The following is an 11,428-nucleotide window of genomic DNA, read 5'->3' as shown; positions in this document are numbered from 1 at the left end:
TCAGGGTGAATGGAGAGGAATCACAACAGTTACATTTGCACGCATAAATGAGATGGGATGGGTTTGGTGCAGTGTATGGTTACATTACTTAGGTCAAATTATCTGAAAATAGCACATAACAGGATGTTTTTAATCACTGAAATTTTGAATTATTTCAACTAGGTCTTATTTTTGGAGAGTCAAAAGCAAACATAATTGCATTTTTTCAACTAAAGATGGACTTACTCTATTTTGAATTAAAAAGCCAGTACACTTTAGGTTGGCTGGTCTGCAATCATAGAATGGTTTGGGTTGGAAGGGACCTTAAAGATCACCTAGTTCCAATCAGGCTATATCCTTTGCATACCAGCTATGGGGCAAAGCCAAAAAGAATGAGTTAACACATATCAGATGTGACCATTGCTAATGTTGATTCTGACGACAGAACATCACACTGCTAATTAACATTGTCACATCTGTGACTGTAGAGAAAAATGTTCTCTGTAGAGAATGCTAATCTTGATTTGGTGATTTTGAAAGCCTGGATGGAAGCAATAGGTATTATTTATATATGAAGGTTTTATCATGATATTGTAGACAAATATGGAGTCTTACCTCATAGTGTCCTTGTTCATGAAAAAGTTTTCCTAAATTATAAAGACAGCTAGTAACAGAGCTTTTATGAGCATGAGGATCTTTCAAATTTTCATCAGGGATCTCTGAACACTTCAGGAAAGTCCTCCTGGCTTCTTCTGTCTTCCCTTGGTTCATCAGGATAATACCGGTATTTAAATAGGCAGCTGTGAAGAGGGAAAAAACCTTATCTTTTAATGGGGTTCCATTATGTTTGATCTGATCTTTGTTTTACTTCAAAGTAGTATCTGAAAGACATCCCACGGTTATCTAATTTGGCTTTTGTATATAGATCAATTACTGGTGTAAAGGGGAACATATAAAAGGAAAAAGTTCAGAGACAAGGGAAGGAGAAAGTAGCTACAAAGACTGAGGAAGGAAGAAAGGGAACACTGTTCCGCAGGGTGCTCCTTTTCAGTCCTTGTCTGAAATGTTACAAAAATATATACATATATTTATACATATATATGTGTATGTGTATATATGCATATATAGAAGTCTCAATACTTAAGCTACAAAACATTCAGCAATCTTAAAAAGCACCCACTTAATTTTGGAACCGATGACGGGCAACATCCTATGGATTATTTCCCATTTCCCTTAGGCAAGAAAGGGAAAATGAAAGGTCTTAAAAAGTATTATTTGTATTATTGACCCGCACCACACACCATAAAAATCAGGGACTGGCTGTAAGAAACAGAAAACAGGAGCCTGAAAATTTGGGCAATAGAACCTATGGCTCACCACCCCAGCTCAGAAGCATTTTGGGTTCTACCGGTACTGCCCAGTGTTAAATCATTATCTGCTTCTTCCCTGCACCACATGAAATGTAGTCATTGACTAATAAACACGTGCTTTCAACTGAAAACGTGCACAATTTTACCTTTTGCTTTCTGAATTAAAAACTTCTGCAAAAAAAGAAAGTGTTATTAAGGAGCAGGAAGATTTCCTTAAAAAACAACAGTCAATGTTATGCAAGCTTGTATAGCTGAAATACTTACAAGCTAGTGTGGGTCTGCTACCAATTGCCAGTTTATAGTAATGCAATGCCTCTGAAAACCTGCTGTTTTCCTGAAGAAGTAATCCCCTGCATAAGGACAAAAGAAAAAAAAAAAAAAGAGAGAGACAGAGAGAGAGGAGGTTACTGCAAAGAGTAACTTCAAAATAAATATTAAAAACAAAACTAAGTTAAGAAAGAAAAATATGCTGACTGGTATTTCAGAGATGTAACAACTCTGCATGTTACTAACAATTCAGTGGGAAAATTATTTTGTCTGAAAACAGGATTAATTCACAGACATCAGGTGCATCCATATGGCTTTAACAAAGCAGATGTTAAATGCAATAGTTTTGACTTCCTTGGAAACCAGTAGACTGGGAGACATTTTAAAGTGGATGGGAGCGTGGTGGAGCTATTTGCAACTAAGTCATTCATGTTTAGCCTGGTCTTTTCTTGACTTGAAATAAGCCAGTCTTTTTTAAATGCACAATAAAGTGAATCACCTAACACTTCACATGTATTACCCTAACCGGCCCTTGTTGAGCAATTTCACTAGATTATTCATCATATGGCTAAGCACCTACATCAGTTCATTTTTTTCCTGTCTTTGTGCTCCAAACAAATTTAATAACTGAAGAGGTATCTGAAGTGGTACAAAAATTGGTACCAAATACTTGCAGTTCTCAGTTAGTTTCATAGTCCATGAACTTTAATTAAAGCTTTTAAGACAAGCATTCTTGTGAATTATAAATTACACCAGCCACCCACAAATTTCTGAGAAATAAGTCGTCTGGACATCGTTGACATGAATTCACAATTGTATGCTTAAAAGAATGCTCAAAGCATTACAGTTTCCAAAGTTTTGAGACTGAAAAAAGCATATGCAACTGTATTAAAATCACAAAGATTTAAAAATCCTGAAAAATCACTAATTTCAGAGTGCAGACTCAGACCTTATTATCCAGTGGTAGTTGTCCCTCTTCATATATCTCAAAGTAGCCATGAAAAAATAAACGTAACTATCTCTTTTAGGTGGGAGGGTTATCACATCTATTTGCGGTTTCCTTAACCTACAGCAATTTTCTCTTCTTCCTCTATGCTTTTATCTGCCGATAGCATTTCGAACTGCAAAGAGGTTGGACTTTTTCCATCTCCAGTCTCTAACCAGAGAAGCATTCAGGATACTTCCTGGCATGGCACCAAGGTTTTTAAGTAATGTTGAGCGTCTCGCAGCTGGCAAGATGTATGATCGTCAGGATAGAAATAACATTTTCTAAATTTTCTAGAACCTGAATTTTGTTTACTTTAAAAACTTTTTTAGACTGCAATTACTCCAAGGAAAGTTATTATTATTATTACTACTATTATTATTATTATTATGGGATTTTGATCCAGTTTTCTATTGATAGCAGTAGAATTAGCATAAAAATAAATGAGTTGCATGGTCTGACATTTAAGCTGCTTCTTACTTTTTTAAAAAACAAAACCACAATTTTGGGACAAATTTATCAAAGAAATTCCATTCTTATTTTAGTTCTGGAATAAATAATTTCACATATTAAGAGAAGCAATACAGTAATTGGTCATCTTGAACAAAATAATAGATAACTTTGGTAAATGTATGACATTTGTGCTTTTTGATTAAAAGAACTTTTATTTATACTTATTACCAAATTAATCTTCTGTGTTCACTACATGCACTAATACTAGCACTTTTGATTAATTACTTGATATTTCAAAGTGGGATTTTTTTTCTACTCCTCTTCCAGAAGACTTTTTTTTTTTCTTGTAAAAGTTGTTCCATTAACAGACACTTTCTCGCGCACACATGCACACATTTTTATATATACATGTATATATATTTAAAACCCCAAGCTGCAGATGCAAGACTGAATGCTAAATTCCAGCAAATAATTAATGTTTTATTTCTATTTGTTATGAGGATTGGTAGAAGAAAAAGAAGAAAAAAAAATGATATAATCTAAATAAACCTTGACAAGGCATGAAACTGCCTCTTCTCCTTGTGAAATTGGTCCTGATTGATCGCTGGTTTTCCCTGTGGCTTCTGACAGTAGAAAAATTACTAGATTTATGAGCCTCTAGTTCTAGTTTCAGATTAAACAAAGTCAGGAAAAGGCTTAAAGGAAAATTAAAAAAGAATTTATTTAGTTGAATACAATTAACACTTAGAGGGGGTATGCTTCTAAGAGACAACTGGCTCGGATGTTCACCTCTGAAGGAATAAACAGTTATGCCAATAGATAAAAAGTTAAAATGATGAACGTTGCATTAAACTGGCAAAGCATTCCTGAATTTACAGTGAATATTAGAAGGTTCAAAGAGCAGATATATTTCACTTCCAAGATGAAAAAATCAGATCCTCTCTAGTTTTAAGCCCAAACAAAATGCAGGCATATAAACAGGCTCACCAACCTCTACCAAATTACTCACAAGATGCAACTAAAACTAAAACCAAACACTTCAAATTTCGTTACTGCCAAAACGAATACTGCCTGTGAAATGTCCTACTTGTCTTTTCAGAGCATGTATTATAATCCCGGTCTCTAACTACATTATTGTTCACTATTATTTCCACAAGCCTACTGTCTCATTTACCACACAGAAGGAATATAAATGAGCGATAGTTCAACGTTTGCTTTTGTCTCCAGTTTCTACAAGCAAAAAACCACCACCTTCTTATAAATATTTACCTTTTTGAGCAAAACACAAAATAAGCACCAGGACCAAATGACAAACTACCACTACAATTAGCTCAAGAAAATCTGCAAGTCCTCAGGTCCTATATTCATCTTTCCATTGCTGCATTTCACAGCTTCTAAGCCGTGCTAAATCACGCTGATTTTCAGCTAGGCATTACATCCGAGGTACACCCCCGAGGTTCTGAGAAACAACGCAGTTCAGCCTTGCTACCGCATTGCTAAATCACTGGACGTGGTCAGCAGAGACAGCAGGGCCCGTCGAAGGAACAAGAGCCCAAGGGAAGGGCCCTGGGAGCAGAGCAGGGATCTCCTTCTCAAGGCTCTCTGCCAGCGGCTCCAGCAACGCCGAGTTCAGGCAGCAAACCCCGGGGCTGCCTCTGAAAGTGTTTGGGCCTGAAAATTGTTCACCACTGTCAAGACAAACACGAAGCAGAGACATGGGCTCAACTGAGTAATATCTGAAGGGAAAGTGTCCTTCACTTCATGGCTGTAAAGAGGTCATTAGAGCAAATACTACCAAAAGAGCCTGTTCAGAACTTGAAGTTCTTTCCAAAGAAACCGAGAGGTTGAACTCAACTACCTTTGCAGCCTTTTAAGTTATATTAACAACTCTTCAACCTTCAACAAGCTTCAACTGGAGGTTTGATTATATGTTCTTTCCTTCTCCTTCAAAAATAGGTCAAGTATGGGTTATTTTGCCACTGAAACACTTCCTTTTTCATTTAGAGTCTCTTTCACTTCAGAACAGAGGCCAAAGCCAAGAGAGGAAAGTTTGATATGTCTCCTATGTCTTATTTTCACATGCTTTAGAATTTACTATATTTCATCTAGAGAATTTTCATCAGATACTCTAAGTTACTTCAAAATCACTAAAAATAAAACTGAAGTGTCTTTATAAAGATACATTAAGGGCAAAATTTGAAATACAACTTTTCTATGCCAATTCAACTAGAATTGTGAAACATCCTTCAAGCAAACTGACCATGGTTGTACAGAAAGAACTTGTAGTGTCATAAACTGGGAACTAACAGCTCCATAATTACCATAGTCAGCTAAGCTTGCAAGAAACGAGCTGACTAGCTATAGAATAGAGGAGCATGGACAGAGGCAGATGAAATGAAACCCAAGGCAAATAACAATGAAAGTCCATGACCTCCTTGAAGTTCTTAGCATCTGTTGTTTAGCCCCACTTTGATAGTTTCAATTCCTTCCTTCCTTCCTTGGACAACCCATGTCCCTCCAACTGATTGCTAGGGTTGAAGTCAGCAACTGGCAATGGCAGATGGAGTGTGGGCTTCCTCGTCTAGTGGCTCTCAAACCTTTTAGACAAAAACTAGTTCCCTTCCCCTCACCTGGAAAGAAGTGACAACAGATTAATGGTGAGTCTGTAAAAAATGGTAAACTCTTTCTAAAAAAGGCTTGGTGCATGCATATTTCCATCTTTTTTTTTTTTTGTGGGGAGAAAAAAAAGACTAAACGTTTAGCCAAAACTTTACAATTTGTCTAGCAAATTTATCTAATCGCAGAATCAAATAATTTAAAGTTTGTTTGTCATACTAATTACTATGCTTTATTACACTGAAGACATCTTTGAAAAGTTCAGGGTACGTTTGTAAAGCTCAACAAATATATAGTTCTATTCCATTTCCTTTTAAAGGAGACAGTTGATTTTCACCTCACATTGCCGCTTCCTTTGCCTATAGCAAATACGCGGGGGTGGAAGTTTGCTCTGAATGACCAGTTTCTACATGCAGAGAAATAACATCCCTCAGCTGGAGTTCACACCGTGCAGGCACTGCCAAGTATTCAGTAACTCACTGCTCCCAGTGGTCTGCATAAGGAAGTTCCTCCTTGCAGTGGGTTGACCCCAGCTGGATGCCAGGTGCCCACAAAAGTCACTCTATCACCCCTACTCCTCAGCTGGATAGGAAGAGACAAAATATAACAAAAAGCTTGGGGGTTGAGATAAGGACAGGGAGATCACTCAGCGATTACTGTCATGGGCAAAACAGACTTGAGTTGGGGAAAATAAATTTAATTTATTACCAATCCAATCAGAGTAGGGTAATGAGACATAAAAACCTAAATCTTAAAACACTTCCCCTCTCCACTCCCCATTCTTCCCAGGCTCAATTTCACTCCTGATTTTCTCTACCTCCTCCCCTCAAGCAGTGCAGCAGAACAGGGAATGGGGGTTCTGGTCAGTTCATCACACATTGTTTCTGCTACTCCTTCCTCCTCAGGAGAAGGACTCCTCACGCTCTTCCCCTGCTCCAGGGTGGGGTCCCTCCCAAGGGAGACAGTTTTCCATGAACTTCTCCAATGTGAGTCCTTTCACGGGATGCAGTCCTTCAGCAACAGTCCACTCCAGCATGGGTCCCCCACAGGGTCACAAGTCCTGCCAGAAAACCTGCTGCAGTGTGGGCTCCTCTCTCCACAAGGCCACAGGTCCTGCCAGGAGCGTGCTCCAGCATGGGTTCTCCACAGGGTCACAGCCTCCTTCAAGTATCCACCTGTCCTCCATGGGCTCCACCGTGGACCTTCACGGGCTGCAGGGGGACAGCCTGCCTCACCATGGTCTTCACTATGGGCTGCAGGGGAATCTCTGCTCCAGTGCCTGGAGCACCTGCACCTCCTCCCCCTCCTTCTTCACTGACCTTAGTGTCTGCAGACTTGTTTCTCTACCTCTTCTCTTCTGGTTGCTGTCACGCAGGCATTTTTTCCCCCTTTTTTAAATATGTTATCACAGAGGTGCTATCATCATCGCTGATGGGCTCAGCCTTGGCCAGCAGTGGGTACATCTTGGAGCTGTCTGGCATTGGCCCTAGTGGACATGGGGGAAGCTTCCACCAGATTCTCACAGAAGCCACCCCTGTAGCCCCGCCCCCCGCTGCCAAAACTTTGCCATGCAAGCTAAATACCCTCCTATAGCCAGCAGTGAATCTGTTCTTGATGTGCCTTTCCCCCTCTTTGTTCGCACCTCAAAATGATAACTGCTCTTTGGAGATTGCTGGCAGAGGGGAGAAGGAGCAGACTGAAAGAATACAAAAGGAGTGATACAGTGCAAAGCGCTGAACATAAGCCAGTGCTGGAGCAGAGCAACTGGCATGTGCCGAGTACGCACCTATCTTTTGTAGTTACAGAGACACAAAGCCTTCCTTCTTCCTTAGACAAGGATGAACAAAGGAAAGCACGCCCTTGGAATAAGGATGCTTGACACAGAAGAGTAAGCTCAAATGATAAACTTGGATGAAGAGCTTAAAGTATTCTGGCACTTTTTAATAAACTTTCTACATTTGCTAAGAATACCAAGCTAAATAAACAAAAGAGCATAACCCTAAAACACCCCCCAAAAAATGAAACACAGGAGCAATTGCTTGAAGTTTGTAGTTCCAAAACATCATCTTCTCTCCAGTCATGCAACATGCAACTTCCTTTCAAAGAAAGTTTACTGACATAACTGGGAAAATGTAAAGTCTATCAGACGGAAGGAGGGTGGGGAGTCAGTCAGTGCCTCCTTTAGCCTAGTAAGACAAGTACTGCGGAAAAATAATTTCTGTCTAGAAACACATGAGGATGAAATTACTTGGATAAGAAAATGCTACTTAAACCACAGGACAAAAAGTAAACGTTTATAAACTTTCCATTAATTAATTTAGGATTAATTAGGAGACAAGTTCTATCACAGTAGCAAGATTCTGGAACAACCTTACAACAGGATTTTTTTGGCCTCCATTGCTTCTAGCTAATTTTACAGTAGAGTGTGAATCATTTATGAAATGGAGGATATGTGCTGACTGCCTGAAAGAGTAGCAGACTTCACCCAGTGACTTAGGAAGTGTCTCAGAATCCTGTTTGTCTAATAGGAAGAAAAATAAAAAGAAGAAAAAAATGAGAAGCAAGTTCTCACTATCTAGAAATGATGCACATCATGTCTATAGATAGAATTGCTCATTCAAATACGTGCAGGAAAATATTTCCCCCAAATGAGTTCTTTGCAACCATCCTGAATTCTTTAAGCTGCCAACTTTTACCTATCTTGCTTGACCAACAACTTGAAAAATCCTCCTGTCTTCCTTCTCTGCCTTAGTTTTGACCTAAAGTCACTCAATACTTACGGCACAAAACTGTTCTCGGGGTCTGGAAAGCAGTCACAAAATATAAACAGGAAGTAGAAAGTCTACCGTTTTTCTCAAGTTACATATTAATTTCTTCCTGTTGTAGTCCTATAAAAGCCAGCTGGTCTCCTTACAAAGCAAACTCCTCAGTGACTAAAGCTGGTGTAAATTGACCAAATACAAGAAACCATAACTGTCATCAAGGTAAACATGTATGTTAGTGAAATATTTGTAAAATTTTCAAGCCAGGTAAAATACTGAAATAATTTTATCAATTCTGTTTACTGGCTGATAACTGCCAATACAGGGCTTGATCGCTATTATTTTGCCATGACTGCAGTTCATCCATGCCTCAAGCTACATTCATCCCATTGATTTCAGGTGGGATCATCTACAAAGAAATATATTTACCTCAGTGCTATGCTGGCAAAGAAAGAAATGGAAGAAAATCCTCATTTATTCCTCACACAGATGTGTCTCCAGCCACGCAGGAATAGAGGATGTGCTTTGCCTAAGGCAACTCTTTCACTGTCATTTGCAAAACTAGTGGGTAGAACGACAGGTCTGCATGCTACAGCAGCCCGGTACATGAAACCATTAAGTTTGGTCTTTAATTAAGTCTTTTTTGTTTTGTTTTGTTTTAATGTAAGTAAGCCATTTAGTTACTCAACCAAATAAGTGCTAACCTTTCGTAAGAGCCTATAACTAGGTTTCATTAACAAGAAAGCCAATCATTAAGGAAAAGGACAAACAGGGAACATGTTTAATGTTTTCCAATAACATCCTGTTAGCAAATATGTAAATGGAACATAAATCCTACTTTTTCAATCAATAAGAACCCAAACATACCCAGTAGGTACTAACACAAAATGACCATTCCATTTGCGGAACTCACTAAGCACAGCCGTCCATAACCCCATTAGTAAAAGAAAAAAAAAAAAAAATCAAAAGAAAACAATCAGCCCCAAAACAACCTCTAGTCTTTCAGATACCACAGTCAAAACTCTGTCATGTTCTCCCAGTTCTAGGGAAGAGCTTTCCAAATGCAAGCAAATTGGTCGGCAAGGATAGTCCTGTCCTTTTCTCTGTTACTGGGGCAGTTCAGTTGGGATTACTACCATTTCAGCACTGCATCAACTCTCACAACCCTCATTGATTTGACGAGAGGGAGGGCTGCCATAGGGATGAAGAGTAGCATTGGCTTCTGCCTTTCTCCCTCCTCTGGACACTGGGCAGTGGTAAGCTGTGCCAGCAGTCCTCAAACAAGACACCTATTCCCCTTCACATGCCCCAGCAGGCAACCTGGGTTGAGAGCTTCAGAGAACCTCTGACATGAAGAGGTTCTTTTTATGAAACTGAATGTCTCCCATTCAGTCCCTGAGTCCAAAAATTGTTTTCCTTAATTTATAAAATGGACAAAGTTTATGTAAGGACTATCAACCATCAAAATTTCAAATACTGAGGCATGTACTTGAATCGCTAGGTCACTAAATGTATTTCAGCTCCCAATATTACTAACAAAAATATCTACAATATTACTAAAGAAGTATCACACAGGCTTTATGAAGAGTCCTGGAGCACTGCAGGACACCACCGATCACCAAAGTTACCTTTGGGTGCTACCTCAAGAGCCAGTCTCACACTACAGCAAGATTTTATCACAACAACTTTGGTTACAGTAAGGCACAAATTTCAGCCACTGTCTGACAGAGGAAGAACTAGCTGGCAGAGCAGAGATTAATTCCAAACAAGCTTGTAACAAGTTTACATTCACAGCTGAGAAAAAAATAATCAAGTACTTAAACAGACAGCAGACGACACATCCTCTTTGCTTTTTAACTCGACATCCTGCACTATAAAAACTTGTGGGCTATCAAGGAAGAGGAACCATAACCTTGACTCATTTCCTACTACGTGAAGTGGTGCAGCACCTTTGTCTGGGGTAGGCTCAAATACAGTTCAACATGGGTTAGTAGGTTATCCCGCTTTTAGTGCTTTTCGTCTCTGATAGCTCAGCAAAGGAGATTTTTATGCCAGCACCCTTAAAAGGCAGAAGGGAACACAATTTCAGATGTTATACAGGCTAACAACAACAGACAAGGAAGAACTTTACTCATATTGATTTTTACGCAGTTCAACTTTGCATACAAAACACTTCTGCAATCCCAGACTTTACAGAATTAAAATTTGAGATACCATTGAAGACTTTATCTAAGAGAAATCTAAACAAATCCACATTTATTGACATAATACCCTAAGTTTGCCAAGGTAAAGTTTACGGAAATGCATACTTTCAACTTATTCAAAGAAATTAAATTATTTGAATTATAAACTATACACACAGCCCTATATCACTAAAGGCAAAATGAGACATTTTAGGAGAGAAGCAAGGGGATGGCTGTTTTATAGACAATTATCCTTTATAGGGCATTGTATACTCAAATACAACATTTAAAGTAATTAGTACCATTTTAGAGGAATATTCAATATTTATGCGAGATTGTGAGCATCCTTAAAATCGGCTGAGAAACTCAAGGTAATATAGATTACTGATACAGATGACAAAAGAATACTCTAAGCAGAGGCAGGCCTAAATACAAGTGAAATAATGTATGCAAAACTGTCTTTTGATTGATAAGCAATTTTACTTTAGGCATTAATTAGAAGCAATTTGAAACAATACAAAAAAACTCATGAGCTTCAGGTAACAATCATAAGACAACAAAGACTGAAAAGCTAAAAAAATAAGAATTGTTTTTAATCTACTGAACATTGTTTAGTTTGGAAGAAGAAACTACTGTTTTTCTACAGCTCTGTGCTTGGTACTTCACAGTATTAAAATACATGGATTTCTCTGCTTAAAAAAAAAGGCATGGAAAGAGATCTCCGTTTATGCTGATTTACTACCCTATGAAATCTAGCTGAAATCAGCAGCGTTACACAGCTTTGAGAAGTCGGCTTTGAGATTTATTTGTAAA

The 11,428-nt window shown here is 38.5% G+C and overlaps 1 protein-coding gene across 3 annotated transcripts in view; it reads right to left on the bottom strand.

The window, feature by feature from the left end:
- The window catches only part of TMTC2 (transmembrane O-mannosyltransferase targeting cadherins 2), a 256,731-nt gene that overhangs the window by 75,931 nt on the left and 169,372 nt on the right, over positions 1 to 11,428 (bottom strand). For all 3 annotated transcript variants that reach the window (XM_074574401.1, XM_074574410.1, XM_074574420.1), the window contains 2 exons: positions 1,614 to 1,699; positions 595 to 779 (listed from right to left, as the gene is read on the bottom strand). In XM_074574401.1, the coding sequence (XP_074430502.1) occupies positions 595 to 779; positions 1,614 to 1,699 (271 nt within the window). The remainder of the gene's footprint in view (positions 1 to 594; positions 780 to 1,613; positions 1,700 to 11,428) is intronic.

This window comes from Larus michahellis, chromosome 1, assembly GCF_964199755.1.
Source record: "Larus michahellis chromosome 1, bLarMic1.1, whole genome shotgun sequence".
Classification (NCBI taxonomy): domain Eukaryota; kingdom Metazoa; phylum Chordata; class Aves; order Charadriiformes; family Laridae; genus Larus; species Larus michahellis.
Note: the sequence above shows the minus strand (reverse complement) of the source record. Positions and strands in the feature narration are given on the sequence as shown.